Raw genomic sequence first — 19,092 nt, forward strand, 5'->3', positions numbered from 1 at the left:
GTTTTCCACGCCTCCTCATAATTCAGAAACAAAACGTTTGCCAATGCCAACTTATAAGTACTTATACCTGATATACATAACGTAGAAAATGGTATATATAGTTGACTCAAGTTGCAAAAAACCACTTGTCATTTGCAACAGCCTTTTTTCAATATTTTCTAACCAAATAAAGGCACAAGGGGACCAGAAAATCATAGTTTGGATTGGATATTTTCCATATAAGTACAGTTTTAAAGTAATTTCAAATGATTAATGCCATAAAAGCGCTGTTGCAAATGCAAAATGGTTTTTTGCAACTCGAGTCAACTTTAACTGAATATATAAATTTTGCAGGTTATATGCCTAACTTGACATCTGTCAAACATAACCTCAAAATTTACGATGAACAAATATTTTATTTAATAAATTGAAAAATTCGCGCAGAAAATTTTGTATATAACAAGTCCAGAGCATTTGTACTGCAAACCGCACTGATGCTCGCAAACGTGCAGTTTCGGGCCTTGTGATACAAATAACTATTGCTTCAAATTAGAATTGAAAATTATGCTTAATAATTATGTCAAAAGTTAAGCACAATTTCCAATTGAAAGCTTTTATTTTGTTTTTTGTTATATCTATGGAAAAAGCTATGATTGGAAATGTCAAAAGTGACATTTCTATTTTTTCTGTTTTGTAGGTTATGTGTATTGTTAGTTGATATTCTACATTGTAGTTATTCGTGTTACGAGTTTTAAAATGAACGAAGAAATCGACGAAACTGAATTTTATCATCAAGATTTTACGACAGCATCAGAATGGGAGATTTTTATAGCACGTATTGAAGAAATAATTAATCAGTGGAAATCGGAAGATGTGAAAGATAACGAACTAGAAAATAATTCCAATGAAATATGGAACATTAAAACTGAAAATCTTTCCTTTGTTGATTTCGACTTTAAATTGTTACTTTATAGGAAAAATATTGAAAGAACAAATGAAGAAAATGTAGAAAGTAAAATAAATCCTTTCGAGAGTTGCCATGATTTTGAGCTATTCGATTCAAGAAATACATGTGAACACTACTATTTGAGTAAATGGTATGGACTTGAAGAATTTGTAGTGTTGAGTCCTGCAGGAAATGTTGGTGTAACTTCTGAAAGTCGTATTAAAATATTATTAAGTTCTATATATGTGGCTGGTGCTAATTTAAAATGTGAAATTCCAATTTTTGTACAAATAAGAGAAAAATGGCAACATTGTTATTTAGGGGTTTATGAATCTGACTCAATACGTACAAATTTGGAGATGGTGCATTTAAGAACTGGACCTAGGCTTTGTCATTATTTGTCTGGTTTAATAGACATGTTCAAATCAAAAATTGTATCACCAATGATGATGAAAACAATTTCAGTGTCACTTCAATCTTCTTATATTTTAACTGATTTTGGCAACTTTGTTTGGAAGCAAGATTATGTAAATTCAGATGGTGATAATTTTAATAGCGGAGATCTTTTTGCTTTACCATTTGGTGTCACTGTAGATCCAATAGAAACATTAACTTTAAAGACATCTTGGTCTAATTTAAATCATCGCGCTGTAAGGGACAGTGAAAGTTACAGCGATTTTGATCCTATGTTGGCTCCAAAATGGACAATGCTGATAACAGGAACAGAACAAGCTATTTGTTTACTTGGAGAATGTCTTACTGAAATTCTGCATTTGTTGAACAATTTCTCCACTGCTTATGATATTTTGGGTGATTTTGCAAATGTATCGCCACCAGAAGTTAATCCTTTAGATTTGTTAACTGAACCAAAAGTTCCAACAATTTCAACGCTATTGACAAGAGCGGCGAGAAATTCTCTCACCAGAAATAGAAGAGGGACTGCACCTCTTTCAGAAGATGTACTAGTACCTATTCTTTACTATTTGTTCCCAGATGCAGATGAGAATTCGCCACATGTTTACAAGGAAGTCAAAAATCAGGTAGAACCTCATTTTTAATTGTGCATATTAAAATTTCAAGTTTTAATTTAAGTTAAAATATTTAACATTTTGTTACGGGTGTTATGGAAGTCCACGTAATAAATTTAACCACCAATACAACTCGTTAAAATGAAATATAATATGAACCCTGAAATTCATACCCGCTCATGTGTTTACACATCCATTGATAACGAAGCACGAAAAAAGAATTACTCGATTCAAATACTCCAATGAAAAACAGTAAAAACTGTTAGAATTAGAGCGGTTCTTTCTTTAAAAAAGACAAAAGTTTTTATCGCACAAAAACACTTTCACACATTCTTTCGTTTCAATTGATGATTATCCCATGACCGAAGTGTTAAATTAGGGGCTAGAAAAATGCAAAAAAAAAACATTCGATTATAAATAGATCAATATGTAAAAAATGCTTTTTTTAAAGAGTTCTATTTGTGATAATAATTCGAATAATAAATATTCAAGTGACTATTCGAATACCAAAATCCAAGGAAGTCCCAGCCTTAGTTTAAATTGTACCTTAAAATTTCTTCTTAAATGTATCTTCTTAAGTCTGGAATTCTTGAGGAACTATTTAGTTCAGAAATGTGTTTTAATTTCAACTGTACTTATTACACTTGTTTTCATTTTGTAGGAAGAAAGTGGTCTAAATCTAGAACAACAGTGTCGAGGTCTAAAAACATGTAGCCCTGATTCGTTAATTTGGCGTTTGTCAATTGTTCTGGCTCATGCTCTCCAATCATTAGGAGGAATTCGAGCTTTTTCACACTTGTGGTTTGAATTTGTACAAGAAATGAGATACAGATGGGAAAAAAGTATTCCAATATCTGGGTAAGTGTATTGCATTTGGATTTATTAATTTCTTTCGAAATATTTACAAACTAAAATTATGGGTTTTTCATCAAATAAATAAGTAACGATGCCATCATAAGAGTTAACTTAATAAAAAGTCAATTCTATAAATGTAACATTGAAGTACTGTCGCGAGCAAAAAATTTTGGTGGTCAATGTCATTTCAAAATTTGATTAGGTACATTGTCACAAATTTAAAAAAAAAAAATCACGGCCTGATTATGCCCATGTCAACAAAGTTTCAAAAAATGAGAAAAAATGACAATTACATAATGTCGTACAACATGATGATAGGTTATGTTATGATATTTACGACCGTTTTACGACCGTTTTACAATGGAGTATTTTCCATTGCGTCCAAAGCATGATTTTGACGACCAGTTTTTTTTGCTCGCGACAGTATCAAGTAGATTACATTAATAATACTTATAATTAAACAATAGTAGTTGTTAGACATGTATTAACTGATTCTACTCTCAGTCCTGCTGCATTTCAATATTCAATTAAATAACAGCCTTTTGATTTGTTAGAGAATACATTACATAATCATTGAGCAAAAAGTTAAAGCGGTACAAGACCGTTTCTAGTGGTGGGGTTTCTTGCCATGTAAATGTCCATATCATGATCGGTCCAGTTATCAGAATTATCGCAATAATTATTTAGAGTATGAGTTGATCCAGCTGTGCTATAACGACTGCTTGGTCGGTTATAATCCCTCGATCGGGATCTTGGCCTAGAGCGTCTCGAGGACGCTACAGAATGACTCGGTCCGTGGTGACTAGGTCCACGAGTCGACATTCTGTCCGACTGCATCGTCAAAGATTGTCTCGATTGTCGTAGATCTGCGATTATAAAAGTGTAAATTTTAATTACGAATTGTTACACAACATACTTACCTTGACGTGATGAAATTAAATTACTAGGGAACGCGTTCAAGTAGCGTCCGGAATGGTTTGAGAAACTGTTTTGGGATTGGCCATCAGCTATAGATCGCGGTTTTGTTCCTTTTGTACTAAAATGTGAACGCATGTCATCGGCAGTTAAATTTGACGGCTGATCTACTGAGTACATCCTCGGTCGCTGGACGCTGTGCGTGCTATAACCTGAGACTTGATCCCAGTCCTGAAATTTCAAAATTAGCGTAGTAAATAAGTCGTCTGTATTTGTACCTTGTTGTTGTTGAAGGCACTTAGAGTAGCCAAAGAAGATAACGGTCCACCGGGACTGGCTGTTGGTCCCATTCCAGCACAACAGTTAACTGGTAACCCGTTTATGGGTAAACCGTTTTTCATTCCGATCTTCTGTTGATGCAGTTCGTGTAACTTCCGAGTTCGTCTTCGCGAAGCGGCTACAAATATGATAACAGCGATAACTATCGTTCCGCAAATAGCTGCGCTAGCTGCAATTGTGATTTTATCCATGCTCGAGGAAGCTGTCGAAACTGTCCTAACTTCGCGACATTGTGAATAGGGTACGGTCTCGGGAGTTACGTTAATTTCTTCCAAGGAAACCACACAGACTATTATACATTCCTGCAAAGAAAAAATAATTCACTCTCACCGTGGCCTCAATCGATGGTCGTATCAACATTTTGTCAAACGTACTCGTTTTATGGAGTCATTCAACTGGCACTTCAAAAGACGGAAGTAACTCACCTGTGATGGCACATTTTTAATTTTAAATTCCCGTTCGCTTGCTTCCAAAGGCGGACCTTGTTTAAAACTTTTATCGCCGAATAAGCGATACACAACTCTAAAACCCAAAATGTTTGCCGTGTCTGAACCCCATTGAATAATCACGGAATTATCTTGGCGAAAAGCATTTTTCACAATCACCTCGTTGGTGTCGTCAATTTTCGATTTCGATGGATAGTTCATTATTAATGATGGTCTCTGGGTGCTTTTCCATGGAGGAGAAGTGGTCCGAATTTTTGATTTTGTGCTTGATGCTTTTGTCGTCGAAGATGTGGTTTTGGTTGTGGTTGTTGATATAGTGCTTGTCGTTACAGTCGTTTTCGTCGTTGGTTGCTTCGTCGTGCTCTTTACAGGCGTCTCAACGTCAGCTATTGACACATCGTCCAAATCAGCGCTGACGACTGTGGCAATTCCTACTGCTTCTTCTTTCTTGCATGACAATTCTTCAGGTTGGATGCTATAAAAGCCGCGATCTCTGAACTGTGGAGGACTCCCACAAAATTGAGGGTTTCGCTCACGACTAGTTACTTGTAAATCACCGTTTCTTATCCAATCAATGACCCAAGCGAGTCGGCAATCGCAGTGTAAAAAACGACCACCCAAGCTGAGTCCTCGAAGGGTATTGTTTAAATGGGACAACGAGGAAAATGGGATGGTTGCTAAGGGATTGCCATCTAAAGCCAACAGTGTAATAGATGGATTGCCCTGGAAAGCTTTGTCTGGTAGCTCCGTCAATAGGTTAAATCCGATGTCCAAGACGCGCAGTTCGGATAGTACTCCCAAGGCTTGAGTTGGAAAATCGGGGAGTAAATTGTTCAGCAAACTAAGTGAACTAAGTGTTCTTTCGACGCCTTGAAAAGCATTTTGTCCAAGTTTTTGGATCAAGTTTCTTTCAAGATTCAGAGCTGTGAGCGAATCCAAACCTTCAAAAGATTGTAGTCCCGTTGTGCCTGGTAGTTCTTTTAAAGTATTTTGTGATAAATCAAGAAAAGCCAAGGTTCTCATATTTCGAGTAGCTTCTGGAATATCTTTCTGTCGTGTTCCTTTCAAATTCAAATTTTTGAGTGAACCTTCAAGACCATTTAACGCTCCAGGAGATAATGTCACGTTATTGTCAGATAGTTTTAAAGTTGCCAGTTTTTTTAACGTTTCAAATGCTCCATCTGGAACAACACTTATCCTGTTGTGGGATAAATCCAGAAGAGACAAAGTCCTTAGTGGCCTCAAACTTTCAACAGGCACTTCAGTTAAATCGTTGTCTTGCAAATTGAGGTTTTTTAAGTGTTGCTCTTGTCCTTTAAAAGTATCACCTCCCACACTATTTATTTTACAACCTGACAACTGAAGATTCTGCACTTGAAGATTCACAAAAATGTTGTCCTTTAAAGCACCAATTGTGGAGTTATTCACATAGAGTAAGTCCAGTGGAGTTGTGGTTGCATATTTTTGCAACGCTGCAAGAAGTTTTGACCAGTCCACCATGTCGCATTGCACAGAAAGTTCGTGTCCTAAATTATAGGAACACAAGCAGGCCGACTGGAGATCTGTAGATTCTCGTTGCCAAGGACATTGTGCTGAAGATAGTGAGAAGAGCACCGCTGTTGCCACTAGGGTGGCGATAGTTTTACGTTCCTGCATGATCTGGAATTAAATTAATTTACCATTAATTTCTTGAAACATTAATCCGATACCGGTGATTTAAAAACGAGTGCTAATAATAGAAACATAAATTTTACGTCAACGCGTGACTTTAATGTTGCAAACTCTTTGCTTGTTTGCGCATTAGTAGCAATTATTTTTATATTAAAACCGTGCACGTTATTAGAACCGCTAGCAATCTCTCTAGTTTTTCCATCTTAAAGAGTTCACTATTCTTGGAGAGCGCTATAATTTTATTGTTATTAAAGTTGTGCCGCAATTGTTGGAACTATTTTGATTGTTTGCATGTTTACAGCGTATACCTATGCATATGCAGGGTGTATCTGAAATACGTGTGTTAAATTTAATCAGTGGAAGAACTCGCCAATTTATGAAACTTTTTTCTATAACAGTTTGCAAAATTCGCAAAAGTTTTCAAGATTTTTTGCCCCCCAATTTTTACCAAATGAGTCGTTTTGTCTGATTAACTTGTCTCTATTTTTTTGTAACCATGTAACAATGTAACTTTTTTGAAAAGGCTCCGTTTCTATCATACTCGTAACAGAAAATTCTCGCCCTTTCCCATAGGAGCCATATTGATGGCTAATTTATTCCAAATTTTAAATCAATTTGTAACGCTTTTTGTAAAAAATTCAAATGGAAAAAACGTTTCATTTAACAAGGCCCTGCTATGTGTTAAAATTAACGCACGTATTTCAGATACACCCTGTATATTATATTTAAAAGATGAGGCACGATACCATTTTCAATGCATAATAGCGTAATTGAAATGAAATTTAAAAAATACTTGTAGAGTTTTTTTTTCCAAAATAAATGAAACGTGTATTGGATGAGAAATAGCCATTACAAACTGTGACCTTCTTAAACTTTTTTACCTCTTCTTTCCACGCTTTGCGGTCCACTTAGAAATAGAGTTTAAAGAAAGGTAAATAAAATCGTATATTTTTATGAAAGGAGAGAGTTCATACTCGATTAAAATTTAGTATAAGTGGCTAATGAATTGACCGTAGCTTTATCCTTTGCAGAATAATGGAGAAATGAAATTACAAACATTGAAAATTTCCTGCATTTAGGTTAGGGATAGTTTTTTAAATTTAATGTTCAGGCTCTATAAACTTTCCAGATCGTATTATTTGTTAATATTGTAAAATAGTTGTAAATTATTTATTAATAATAATTAATTAATCAATTTGGGCTTATAAATATGAAATTACACTTTTACCTGTCCCGCTTTCAGGATCAAACCTTGATTTAAATTTTCATTTTTTTTATTCAATCCTGGTCTACAAATCTTGTGATGGTAAGTAACATTTATCTCAATCACTTGTTTTAATGTCAGTGACACGCTCTGACCCAAGTACACTATGGGTGTGTGCAATTGTGAAATGTTGAAGATGCACCAAAGCATTTTATTTAACAATAGTGAACGGAACAAACAACCAAGGATGAACTCGCATATTTGCATTAATAGGAAATTAAAATTATTGCTGCAATGTGGTCGTCCCTCAGCATTTCTGTTGTTGGTGTCACAATAATAAATTCCCATGTTAGACAAGACATAATTTACATTTATGTATCACTTGCTGGCAATGTCGTTTAGAAGTCTTTGTTACATTTCTTTCAGTTCTCATATTATGTAAGGTGAGAAATGAGAAATGCAAGCAGGTAACGTCAAAATGCTCCATTTTCTCTTTGGGTAATGTCATTTGTTCTTACTGATTGATAAGTGAAACAATGGAACTGTGTCGTTTAAAAAGTTGCCACAACAATTATGAATTTAAATGTTTTTAAATGTTTCTTCACAATGCAAAAAATTACGTAGCTTCCATTAATGATCAGAGTTAGCACTTGTGTGCAGTGTTATGCACCAGTTATTTTCTGGTGACCGCCGTTAGATTTTTGCCGTTAGAATGATATCAATTGTGTCTGCGTCAATTTTACTAAAAATCTATCGCAAAATCAGGTCAAGATCATCGAGATTATTTGCATAGAGAATCCTAATTTCTTCGGCGAAGAGGTGTTACAGAAAAACACGCATAAAAAACATGTAACACAAAAATGTTGTTTCGTTTGAAATATGTGATTTAAAACGTCTAGTTTTTTCCACAAATACTACTAAATGCAGAAAATCTCACCTAAATATGTTGCCACAGGTAAAAACGATCTACAATATCCATTCTATTTTTACGTAACATGCTAATTGACCATTGTGGATCTTCGGATCAAAGTATTAAAGGTCTTCAGGATGGGCCAGAGTTGTTTGTTAAGTATCCGCGGCCTCGGGCTGTAGGTGAGGATTATGTGGACCGTTATGGTCAACCAACCTGTGAAAAAAGATATAATCAGTGTCATTCTCTCTTTTAACCATAAACCTGTAGAAAGTGTTGATGACATTGGTAAATCGTTGCAATTTCTTTGGTTGTTAACGAACAATTTACCAGTTATGCAAAAGAGGTGTTGTAACCTACGTTAGCACCACGCGACTTTTAGTGGTTACTATATGAAGAAAAAAGGTTCAAATATGTCGATATGTTCTGAGAGAATTCTCGTATTTTTTATCGCAAATATTAACCATTTTACTTTGTGTTTACTGAGCAAGTAGGTAACGGTTTAAAAAACAGTTATTTTTGTGTAACTACAGTTGCGATTAACATGAAATATCTATCAATCATACTAAAGTGTAATGAAAAGAACAGCAGTTTGAGTGAAAAAGTTTATTTGTATAATCTTGTAAAAAAAAAATTCCTTAGCAAAATTTACTTTCGTTTTTATGAATCCGTTGTAAATTATTTATGAAACTGCTGCAACTCAGGATTTGATAATGAAATATTCAACATAGGTATAATTAGCACTACACCCATGTATTAGGCAATAAACATTTTATAATGACGTATCATTTCTTCTAAGGAGTTCGCATCGTTCATATTTTGGGTGTGCCACTATTAAATTGTTTCGGTAAAATTGCGTAAGTTAAAGCTATCTTTTCAGATGCTATGGTAGTGTTAGCTCCTGGCTATGCCGAAAGCGGAATTATAAGAGTTATTATTTTTTATACAGACCCAAGATTATGTAACGAACAGTTTAATAATTGAAAGTCAAATAACGGTTCACAGTAGTGCACTAATTTTTTTATCCACTGTTATAATCTTTGTAATTGTATTATTATAGTCCCGTTTTTCACACAGTTTAATTATTGCGAAGAACTATCGCAATTAAATCTGAGCAGTTTTATGGGGTTTGTAATCAAATTTTGACTTACAGTTCCCCTTGTTAGAGATTAATTTCAACTGGAATTGTGTGATAGGAGATGGTTCAAAACGATAAATTTGTTTTCAGTTAGAGCGTTTGGTAAACCTTGGCAAATTAATTTTGTTGTTGTAAAAGTTACCATTCTTCAGAATCAGAAATTGATTGTCAGGGTGTGATACGCGAAAAAATGTGGGCGTCTTTGTAACTACTTTTTCTTTTGCATCTTAAAACTTATTTTCAAAATGTTTACCACAATAAATTTGTTTAATAAAGAGCTACGTAGCGGTATTTATTCGAAGAGTACAAAACGCTAGAGGGTTTTTTGCTATTTACCCGATCGTGATTTTTCACCATTAAAATGTTAATTATTTTCCATCCAAAACGTGACTTGCTAAGGTCAAGGCGATAAGTCGTGTGTTCACCATAAAATAACAGGTCTGTCAAAGGAAAAATGCACAATGTACCGTCGTTGAGGTGGTTTACCTTGTGCATTCTTTAATCAGTAAGAGAATTAGAAAGATCTACCTACATTTTCAATAAATTATTTTTAGTCCATGAATCATTTTTAAATGCACCGCTTGTTATGCATTATGATTGCATAATTGGTTAATTGTATGCTACCTATCCACGCCAGTTATGAAGAAGGTTTTGTTCTTCAGTTTCATCACTCTAAAGAGTTTTTAAACACTTGACTTTTCTTCAAGTGAAAGTTTCTCTAAGTGTGTGTTACCGGTAATAACATTAATAATTATAACATGCGTCTACTATCAAATGAGAAAATCTTCGCACAATGATTTACCAATATGCTAGTAACAATGACTTATGGGAGAGGCAAGAACGTCGTAATAATCGGGTCGGAATTTGTATACTCTGGAGAAGAGAAAATGTATCATTTCACATAAGTCATTTAAAATGATGAATGAAGGTGTGTCCTACACCCCTTGATTTGTTGTTTTGTTTCGCAAAAATTGAAGCATCCTTTAAAGCAAAATATGTTGATTATCACATGGTAGCTTTCAACTTTCGGTGAACTGAGAGCGTATTATAGTACGATATTAATGGAATTTTTTTCATAATAAAGCCATTAGAAGATTTGTGTTTCACGTGCTTTGATAAATAGGTGAGCGTTGGCATCTAAGACAGGACAAGTGAGCGAGTTTCGTCACGTAACAATAATCTACCAGCAGTAGAGCGGCAAGCTTCACCTTAATACAGCACGCATGCACACAGTCAACTTTTAAATTCCTGTCTTTGGGAACTTTGAGAATCCACCAATATGTAATAAGGATGATTAACATTAATTCTACGCAACAAGAATTGTCACAAATATTATTTGTTCGTTACGGATACCCACTTTACCACATTTTTGTTCTTCTAACGGTAAAAAACGAAAATCATGTGCAAAATCCAGCTTTACGCTATTCCATAATGTTCACACCGCTCGTAAGATGTTGTGGATTATTGCTGGCTCAAATGCTTAACGGGTTTGTCACATGCCGCATTGTATTAAAACAAGTAAATTTTTGTTTCGTTCTGGTATTTCAAATTTTAAGATACTGTACTGTTGGAAAGAATTCATCCAATATATGACGTAGGATGTTATTATACTGGAAGAACGGAAATAACAAACTCGGACGTGATCAGAAATATTAATTAAACTCTATTTGTATTCATAATATTCCTTCAACTATTTCAATGGTAGCTCTTAAAACATTAACATAGGAGTATGTGTAATATCGCAGTTCGCAGTGTACAATAAGGAAGGAAAAAACAGTATAAGGAGATTTCGAGAGTATGAAATTATCTCTTCATAATGAGTAATAGATGGTAGTTAACTCCTGGATGGACGTATATGTGGAATCAAATTACAGGATGGTTAATGAAAGTACTGTGAGAAAAGCGGACAAACTTGTCTAATTTGTGGCAAGGAACAAGAGAAATTCTGGTTGAAATTTTCTCGAGGTTTAACAATACATTGCCATCATAAATGTATATCACAGAGTTAGAAGTCACGATTACGCAATTTTGGTTAGAGTGAAGAAACAAGAAACTCTTGATAAGTTTATTGTTTTCATATGTTAATGTTAAAATTACTCTAATAACTAGATCATTTTGGAGTTGCTACTACAAGTCCTAGCGTGGCAAATTAATCTTCTTTCCAGCAGTAACACTGGCATTTATTTTTATCTTTAACATTGGGTCGCCAAATAAGTCGTTATTGCTTGCTATGCTTCCATAAGAACGAAACCATTAATCTAATTTATCTCAAAAAGTGATTTTTCGAGTTGTGTCACTATTGCCGCCCATGAGCGATGTATTTCAGGCTTTTGCATACGGAGTCGGATATAATGGTGGAAGTACCGTACAATAATTTTTGTACTTTAATAATAAATACAGTTCAATTATTAAGTTGAGAAGATGACCAATGTCCTAGAAAAAATTAACAGTGTAATGTGAATGAGCAGTTAAAAAATTACAATAAACTGACGAAACATGTGCTGGTTCGCACTCCATTGTTAAAAGTGTTTTCTGTGTTATACATTAATAAATATAGCAGTAACAACCGTTATTGTCTAATGATTATGGAAAAAAATGTGTACATTATAAAAAAGAGATATGTTTTTAAATGTTTTCCTGGAGCATCTTAAACTTTGCTATATTTAAGTAAATGGATGTAGTTATGTAGTACGTTGAAACAGTGAAGATTACGAAAATGTATAATTTTAAACAAACCCACAGGATCTTTTCAACAAGAATTTATCATATGCATATGCAATATAGGTATGCGTTCACCATCCTTTACATTCCACGGTTCGTGGGAAATTTCCTACAAACTTTTTATTTATTCACAATATTCAAAATAATTTTTTTAAATTACAAGTCGGATTGACTTCTTCGTACTTTATAATTATTTGGTATTTGCTTTATCATATATAATAATCAACAACCATGAAATAACCGTGAATGTATTCAAATAGGTTCAACACATGTTATTAAAGATATCCCTCATGTAGTACCAGGCCAGCAGGCAATTGTTTTATAAAAGTTGAGTGGTGTATTAATTGTGCGAAAAAAATTGTCGGAAATGATAAGGAATAACTGGATAAATATTTGTAATTATAAATTACCAACCAAGTTGGCATCAGGAAGTAAGCCTCTGATATTAATACATTCTGCCACTAAGGATTTTTTTAAATATTCTACTGAGCAGCATGGAGCTAATCTTATTCACACGTAATCTTTTTGTCAGTAGTGTTTATAAATTTGAATTACAGGTTTAACATGTGAGTATGTTTTAACATATTCGAAAACTTATTATCTTTTGTATTGGTTAGATAATTTGCAATATGTAGTTTATGGTAATTTTTCCTGATTTATTCAGTTTTCTGAAATGCATCGTGCAGTTACTATTAGGTACGTCTTATTATTTTGCAGATTACAACAAAAGTACAGTTGGCATTTATGTAAAGGTGAAAATCATGTATACACTTTTAAACAAGCACTTGTTTCTCATTGTAGCGTATAATTTTGTAAGAGATGTCGTTTTGTTAGACTTACTTTCATTTTATTATCTGAAATATTTAATGGACTCACGAATGTGTAGGTACGATGTAGCAGAAACATAGAAAATGTGGAACAATTACTTGCCAAGATCATTACCAAGGTTTCTAAACTAAAGCTCCTAATACGTTACGTGATTGCTGTTTATGAAGTTAATAGGTCATCAGATAGTGACTAATAAAGGTACCAACATAAATAAGTTTAAACTAGGCCTAGGTAGGCGAATCATTACCTGATTGGAATTCTCGAGGAAAAATGGTGCGTTAGGCCAATATTACTGTGTCACATGTGACAGTATAAGCGTAACGGAATTGATTCCTGGTAGATCAATAATTTAAACGGTTGTAGTTACGGTAAAGAAGATGAGGCACACAGTAACGCTTCGATTTCTGCAAGAGGACTGCGTTTTAATTAATTTTTTTAACGCTTTTTAGATCACGTTTTCAAATTATGTTAACCTCATCCTTTTCACCGAGCGTAATTTTTCAATACGAGATGAATATTGAAAGCTGGGTATAAAATTTACATTTATGTTAATTTAGCATGTATAGAGGCAAAAATTTGAGTGCGTTAATGAATATAAAGAACATGACATGAACTAATTTTCAAGCGTTTCACCTATTTACGCTTTTATAATCCAGTTGACCCAATTATTATTTTTTATGATCTTTTTTAATATTAATACCTAGTTAAATGTTTAACACTTCACCATTATCACCAAATTATGAATGTTCGAAAGTCTTGTTCGTAAACTAGGACGGGCCAAGACTTAAAGAAAGATCAGTTCGAATGCGGTGATTTAAAATTTATATAAGATTAATGGTAGGTGCTAGATATTATAAATCCTAATAAAGTATCGCTTTTTGATGTCGTTACTTGGGGCATTTATGTTAATATTCTTAATTTTTATTTTTTAAAAGATTTGTGTCATCATGTTATACGAGATTTGTATTATATGTAGTATAGTATATTCATTGGGCAACAGTTTGGTGGCCCGTTAGAGTCAATGAACGGAGTCGCGTCCGGCTTAGCCTTCGGCCCATTTAGTTGTCTTGCACTTGCCGAATACTAATTAGCATCTCAATCGGTATTAATAACCGTGCTAACCTGATAATTATACGATCTGCATCCTTGCCCTCCCTAACCTGATTTTCTACAAACAGAGGTCACACTTGTTCATCGATTGTCATTATAGTATACATTTTACACATGTGTAGACGTCTGCACTTCCTTAATATCTTACATAATTTGAATGGAATTATGTATTACTGAACGTGCCAAATTGAATTTTAAGGTGTGCTGATTAATAAAAAAAAAGTTATTTTTATATTTTGGCAGAATTTTTCTTTAGAATACATAGTGCGACCCGTGAAACTTGAATATTTAAATTATCGTTATAGTACAAGAATTATTTTTGTATGATATTTAATAACTGAGTGTTGGTTGCATGTGCTTCTAAGATTGAGTTCTTTCTTATTTAAAACATGTTTTACTTTGAAAATTTTGTAGTGTCAGAAAAATTATATAATGCTTAATTAGATTAACGATGACTTATCGTTAATCTGGTGTAGATAGTACATATAGTTAGGTAGTTACGTGGGTAATTTTAAAGGATGTTATTAATTTTGATGACCAAGAAAATTAATAATTAATGGTACATGACAGAAGTACAAATGAATGCATGTACGTAGGGTGAGGGAATACACGGGAATACACTGCTGCCATTCGTCAGTAAAAAAAAAAATGTTTTTTTTAACTGTTAATAAATTTATAGTTCTTTGCCTTTTTTTTCTTATTGTTAAAATTTCAAAAGAATAGACCAGATTTAAGAGATCCGGCAACAATGTACCTATTCAGATAATATAACCTTAATTTGAAAACAACCTAACCTAACACAAAAAGTGTCAATTTCCTTTAGGGAATATAGTTATCACCGAGGTACTGCCAACAAAATCACTAGATGGTCATAGCCAACTCGGTCCCAAAAAGATCGTGAATGCCTAATATTTACATCCATCATTAAAAAATTAACCAACGTAGGCGTTAATTGCATTTAATTTTCTCTTTAAAGCTACTGGTGGTTTGGAAACGTAAAATATTACGTAAGTAGATGTCTCTATTCTAAGATATAATTCTATTAGAAACAATTAAGTATTTCACCATGTTTACATTACTTTATTACTTAGAATGGTTTGAGAATATTCAGATAAACATTAGAAAGAAAGTAGAAAAAAAAATCCAAATTAATAAATGTCCATTAATTCTGAGAGAAGTTGTACTTTTTTTTGTAAATAAAATATATTTTACAATTTTTAACGTAGTTCATATTTTTCAACAATCGGTTATAAATGAGTGAAAGATGACTCCCTTTGCTTGGGTAAAACTTAATCAGTTTATGGTACAGTTTTTTTTAGGTTCTTAATGAAGATTTAAAGTATAATTTTATTTCGTCATATATTTTTTATTTATTTTGTAATTAGCATTACATTATTTAAATATGTCAAATCTAATAGATCGTACAAAGAAAATAGATAAATCAAAAGGTTGTTCATAGTTATAGTTCAGATGAACGGTGTCATAAAACCATCAGCAGATTGACATGAACTTTTTACGCAATCATATTTCGGGGTTTACAGCAATCATCTGTCAAGGTAAAGGAAAATAGATACATCTTCTTTTTATATTCGCTGTAATAATTATTATACTTAGTTCCGCATCCTTCTTTAACAAATAACTTTAGAATCTGTAAACTATTATTATTTTGAGGATATCGTGTAACAAGTTAATTAGAGTACCGTTTCCCTTGCTACCTTAGAAGATTTTAATTTAACAGATATTAATAGTATTAAAATGTGAATTATTGATTTCTTCAGTTTAATTGTCCTTTCAAATACCAACTAAATAAAGTATAATACAAATAATTAATGCCGCAAAAATATATAGGTTCCAATTAGTGAACCGTCAAACCTAAAGTATGAATTGATGTAAACTTAATTCATGAAAGCATCTATGAAAATATGTTAACTAAAATATAAGTAGGTAATAAATTCATCTGAAATGAGGGAAATAAACATAAACCAACCAGCGTGTGTACAATTTGACCCATTTGTGTTATAATTTTTTCAATATAAAAGTACGTAGTGAAAATGCATTATTTATAAAAAATATATAAATGCATACTTAGACCTATTTAGATAATAACTAAAACAAGAAGCAAAATTTCATACAACGATTTATGGAGGAATTTATGAGTTTGTTTAGTTACTTAGTGAATTTTTTTATTTCAGTGATCTAAAAGCTAGACATTTTAATATTTCTTATTAAATTCAATCTAATCATTTTCACAATAATGAAATACCCGCATTTGAGTCGGAATTGTAATAATGTAACGGTATTTTTGTGAACAATAATCCTTTTGCAGAAATATAATAAAGAATGACATGTAATTTCCTTCATGGATTTACTTTGACGATATATTTTTCTGTTTCATTCTCATCATATAAATAAACTAGTTTTGCAAAATTGTATTATGAATTTTATCACTTCATAATTATCTTTAATATAGAGGAAGTACAAATTGCGCTGTTTTACAATTATACTGTCATTTTAAATTAGTTGCACTTTTCGATAGAGTAATAGGTACAAATGTAATGAAATATATTACATATTTACCACCAAAACATTGTGACCACATTTTAAAATTTGGTGTCATCTTTAAAATGTTCTAAATCCAAACTTACCCGGTTTTAATCCAAATATTATCAAAGAATCATATCCACAAAATTCAGTTGCCCCGAAGTACGATCATTAACAATTTTATTGTCTAAAACTAGTAAAACTGCACACGCACGATTGTCTTCAAAGACCAATGCACTCACACAACATCGACCTACCAGTTCTTGTAGCTAACTGGACGCACAGCCATAGAGAAGTCTTGAGCTGGTACATGCACCTGCCGAAGGCGTTTTCTGGCGCCCGATAAGTCGATTCTCCGCGAAGAATGTTAAATAGCAGACACAAACCACGTTGATTTGTGGTGTTAAAAATGTGATTGTATGAAAAATAAGAATGGATGGGTTTGTTTACTTATTTAGCTACCTTTTAAACAGAGAACAAATCTAGTAGAAGTTTTGATTTCCGTTACATTCAATTATGAAGTTGCATATTGTGAGATACCGTGATGAGCTTTTAATGCCCGAGATGGCTATTGTATTATTATGGAAATCTGTTGCGTTGAGTTGGAACTTCTTACAACCTTCAATTATTCAGAATTTAATCGATCGGGTCTGATTGTATCGTGGGATCGTACATAGATGTGGAATCTCTATTGGCATTACCTTCGTGGTTAAATTACACCACGCAATCCAAAGATCGATCTTGTAGTTCTTTCACAGCTTCTCATTTTACATTATCTTGTGAAATGCACTCAAGGAAGAAATACCGGGGAGTTTTGTAGCATAACAATTAAGGCTTGCGCAAGAAATTAGACACTTCCAAGTGTTAAATCTTTAAACGTTTCCATAAAACTGCTTTGCCTGATTTAATTTATTTTATTTAACATTTACGTTTACAATTTTTTGCAGACTCTTGCCCGGTTGTCCGGATTTACGGACAAGTCTTCTTCACCAAAAACTTCAAATGTTGAATTGTTGTATCGAGCGGAAACAATCCAGAGAAAATACGGCCCTTAACTTTGATTCGGCGGAGGGTTCGTCAACCGATGAAGAAGAATTTTTTGATTGTGCAGACAATCCCGATGAAGAAAATAAAAGGAAAGAAAAATACTCTTTATGGAATCAACCTGTGGGAAGACTGGGCAAATTCAATGATTTAAAATTGCTACGAACCGGCGATCCTTTGTACATTCCGGTGACTCAAGAACCAGTTCCTAAAAGTGAAGATCAGTTGGAGGAGGACACTGACGTTTTGATGAAATTAGGTTCCGACGCCCAAGGATCAGAATTGCGAGCTAAAATGATGAGCGCCTCTCTACTTTCCGACATGGAATCTTTCAAGGCAGCAAACCCCGGATCCGTTTTAGAAGACTTCATCCGATGGTATTCTCCGAGGGATTGGATTGAAAGTGAGGATCTGGACGAATGGGGCCAGAAAAAAGGACAACTCAGTTCGCGGATGATGATCGAGGATAATTTTTGGGTGCAAACATGGGAGTCTGCGAAACCGGTGCCGGCGCATCGGCAAAAACGGTTATTCGACGATACGCGTGAGGCCGAGAAAGTATTGCATTTTTTGGACTCGACGAATTTATGTCAGATTTGCGAGATGTTAATTCCGGTATTATGTCATATCGCCATCTACAGATTAGCCGAGGAGTGCCGACAAATCTCGCACGAGCTTCCGGATTCAGTCGACAGGTTGCGCGCCTTGATCAAATCAGCGGAGAGGATTTCTAGAGAAAGTAAATTGCAACCGCGTCGTTTCGAGACTTTTATTCAAGAGGTGACAGCACTGGAATTGAAGTTGTCGCAAGTAAATTCCTTGATGTACAAATTTAATCCCACGGGAGCTGTTGACGGGAATTTATTTAATTTGATTGCAAATCTAGTTACCGGACGCGAAATCGAAATCGCTGGTAGAGCCAATTCTAATTTGGGCAATAGAATCGTTAACATGTTTTCCGATGCTCAGAAAGCGGCTAATATGATTCTTACCGAACAAACGGGTGAAGATGGGAAAAGTGTCAAGGGAAATGTTGTATTTCCTCAAGCCAATGAGAGGGAAATTGTTATGAGAGTTTCTGTGCCGAGACCGGAGACCTATTCAGCGGAGTGCCCCCAGTTCCTTAGAGCTGTTCTAGGCAAAAACGAATTTAGACTAGTAGGAGCTTTTTCCGAGGACATTGTCTTCTTTTAAGTGATATATATGTTTATTATGAAAATGTGCTACCTAGTATTATAATAAAAATCTTTTTCTCACTCTCCGTGTGTTATTGTCCATTTCGCAACTAGAAAATCGAGGTAATTCCAGAAATGAGTTTTTTGGAATAGTACCGCGCATTTGCAATTAATCCAGAATCATAAAAATATTAGCTTATGAGGATTCTTAAACAGTGTTTTCATTAATTGATGTTTTTGTA

The 19,092-nt window shown here is 33.8% G+C and overlaps 2 protein-coding genes across 3 annotated transcripts; one reads left to right on the top strand and one right to left on the bottom strand.

Moving 5' to 3' along the window:
- The first annotated feature begins 385 nt into the window (after positions 1–385).
- On the top strand, positions 386–18,931 carry Rab3GAP1 (RAB3 GTPase activating protein subunit 1). Of its 2 annotated transcripts, XM_069049391.1 has the most exons (4): positions 386–1,465; positions 1,520–1,965; positions 2,615–2,811; positions 17,579–18,931. In XM_069049391.1, the coding sequence occupies exons 1-4, from the start codon at positions 736–738 to the stop codon at positions 18,867–18,869; spliced, it is 2,664 nt and encodes an 887-aa protein (XP_068905492.1). In that variant the 5' UTR covers positions 386–735; the 3' UTR covers positions 18,870–18,931. The 2 variants fall into 2 exon arrangements, with proteins under 2 accessions (XP_068905492.1, XP_068905491.1); XM_069049390.1 differs by having other exon boundaries at positions 387–1,965.
- On the bottom strand, positions 2,807–17,456 carry haf (leucine-rich repeat and fibronectin type-III domain-containing protein hattifattener). The gene is made up of 6 exons (XM_069049392.1): positions 16,736–17,456; positions 8,321–8,509; positions 4,488–6,167; positions 4,002–4,364; positions 3,729–3,954; positions 2,807–3,674 (listed from the first exon to the last, which is right to left on the bottom strand). The coding sequence occupies exons 3-6, from the start codon at positions 6,162–6,164 to the stop codon at positions 3,394–3,396; spliced, it is 2,547 nt and encodes an 848-aa protein (XP_068905493.1). The 5' UTR covers positions 6,165–6,167; positions 8,321–8,509; positions 16,736–17,456; the 3' UTR covers positions 2,807–3,393.
- Positions 18,932–19,092: the final 161 nt, after the last annotated feature.

Source organism: Tenebrio molitor, chromosome 5 (assembly GCF_963966145.1).
Source record: "Tenebrio molitor chromosome 5, icTenMoli1.1, whole genome shotgun sequence".
NCBI classification, from domain to species: Eukaryota; Metazoa; Arthropoda; class Insecta; order Coleoptera; family Tenebrionidae; genus Tenebrio; species Tenebrio molitor.

What these genes read in the sequence shown, in the direction of transcription:
- Rab3GAP1 (XM_069049390.1), top strand. Translation starts at nt 736, where the DNA reads ATGAACGAAGAAATCGACGAAACTGAATTTTATCATCAAGATTTTACG. An exon ending in ACAAGGAAGTCAAAAATCAG is followed by an intron (nt 1,966 to 2,614) that starts GTAGAACCTCAT and finishes TTCATTTTGTAG; the next exon opens with GAAGAAAGTGGTCTAAATCT. An exon ending in AAAAGTATTCCAATATCTGG is followed by an intron (nt 2,812 to 17,578) that starts GTAAGTGTATTG and finishes AATTTTTTGCAG; the next exon opens with ACTCTTGCCCGGTTGTCCGG.
- haf (XM_069049392.1), bottom strand. Translation starts at nt 6,164, where the DNA reads ATGCAGGAACGTAAAACTATCGCCACCCTAGTGGCAACAGCGGTGCTC. An exon ending in TTAAAAATGTGCCATCACAG is followed by an intron (nt 4,365 to 4,487) that starts GTGAGTTACTTC and finishes TTTTCTTTGCAG; the next exon opens with GAATGTATAATAGTCTGTGT. An exon ending in GTGCCTTCAACAACAACAAG is followed by an intron (nt 3,955 to 4,001) that starts GTACAAATACAG and finishes TTGAAATTTCAG; the next exon opens with GACTGGGATCAAGTCTCAGG.